General features: G+C 34.1%; 1 protein-coding gene across 1 annotated transcript in view; it reads left to right on the top strand.

The window, feature by feature from the left end:
* CDK8 (cyclin-dependent kinase 8) overlaps positions 1–1,716 on the top strand; it is a 198,240-nt gene that overhangs the window by 121,269 nt on the left and 75,255 nt on the right. The window contains exon 3 of the mRNA XM_012649869.1: positions 1,548–1,658. Coding sequence (XP_012505323.1) covers positions 1,548–1,658 — 111 coding nt within the window. The remainder of the gene's footprint in view (positions 1–1,547; positions 1,659–1,716) is intronic.

Genomic DNA, 1,716 nt, shown 5'->3' with positions numbered 1-1,716 from the left:
ATGTAGTTGATAAGGGAGTAATAGCTAGACTATATAAAGAACTTCTACAACTGAACAACAAAACAACCTGATTCAAAAATAAGCAAAGTACTTTAATAGGCATTTCTCCAAAGAAGATATATAAATGGTCAATCAGCACATGAAAATATATTCAGCATCATTAGTCATTTGGGAAATGCAAATCAAAACCACAATGAGATAGCACTTCACACCCAATAGGATGGCTGTTAATCTGTTAATTTTTTTCTTTTTTTTAAATTGAGGTAAAATACATATAATTTACCATCTTTACCATTTTTAAGTGTATAGTTAAGTGGTAATAAATATATTTATATTCCTTTTTTTCTCCTTCATGCCCCCATCTTCCACCCCTTCCCCGACTCTGGTAACCACCAGTCTTCTCTCTGCCTTTGTGAAATCTGCTTTTTTAGCTCCCATGTAGAGTGAGAACATGCAATACTTGTCTTTCTGTGCTTGGCTTATTTCACTTGTAAAGGCTCCAGTTCCGTCCATATTACTACAAATGACAGGATTTGTTTTTTTCTTTTTGGCTAAATAATGTTCCATTGTGTATATATGCCAAATTTGGCTGCTAATTTTAAGAAGAAAAAGAAAGAAAATAATCAGTGTTGGAAAGATGTGGAGAAATTAGAACCCTTCATGCATCACAGATGGGAATGTAAAATGGTACAGCTGCAAGTTTGGTGGTTTCTCAAAAAGTTAAGCATAGAGCAATCATATGATCCAGCGATTTCACTCCTAGGTATACACCTGAAGAATTGAAAGCAGAGACTTAAACAGATATTGTACACCACTGTTCATAGCAGCATTATTGACAATAGCCAAAATGTGGCAATAGCCCAAGTGTCCATCAACATAAATGTATTAAAAAATGTGGTATATACATACAATGAATGTATTCATTCATAAAAAGAAATAAAATTCTGACATGTGCTACAACATGGAAGAGCTTTGAAGACAGTATGCAAAGTGAAATAAACCAGACATGAAAGGACTTGGTATTGTATGATTCTGCTTATATGAGGTATCTAGAATAGGCACATTTTTAGAGACAGAAAGTAGAATAGAGGTTACCAGGGACTGGGGGAAGAGGGAAATGGGGTTATTGTTTAATGGGTACAGAGTTTCTGTATAGGATGATTTTAAAAGTTCTAAAATAGATATTGGTGATGGTTGCAGAACATTGTGAATATACTTAATGCCACTGAATTGTGCACTTTAAAATGGTTAAAATGGTAATTTTTGTGTTAGGTATGTTGTACCAAAGTAAACAATTAAAGCAAAGTAACCAACCACACGACAACTAAATAGATTTACCGAGTTACAGTTTTTCACTATCTTTTTTCTTCACAGATTTTTCCTGATTTGTTACTGAAGCACCTGTATATCTTTAAATTGTATGAATGCTTATTAGATTTTTAAGATTATTGCTACTGGGTTTGTATTGCCTTTGAATTACAAATGGTGTGGTTTTTTAACATTATAATTATGGCAAAATTTTTTAATGGATCTCCTTTGTTTTGCAGTTACTTCGAGAGCTTAAGCATCCAAACGTCATCTCTCTTCAGAAAGTGTTTCTGTCTCATGCTGATAGGAAAGTGTGGCTTCTTTTTGACTACGCTGAACATGACCTCTGGGTAAGGTGACTTGCTGGTAAACATGAGCCACTGGTTTCAGTTAGGGATTGCTAAGGAT

This window comes from Propithecus coquereli, unplaced genomic scaffold, assembly GCF_000956105.1.
Source record: "Propithecus coquereli isolate 6110/MARCELLA unplaced genomic scaffold, Pcoq_1.0 Scaffold306, whole genome shotgun sequence".
In the NCBI taxonomy this organism is placed as follows: Eukaryota; Metazoa; Chordata; class Mammalia; order Primates; family Indriidae; genus Propithecus; species Propithecus coquereli.
This window is presented reverse-complemented; position numbering and strand designations above follow the sequence as displayed.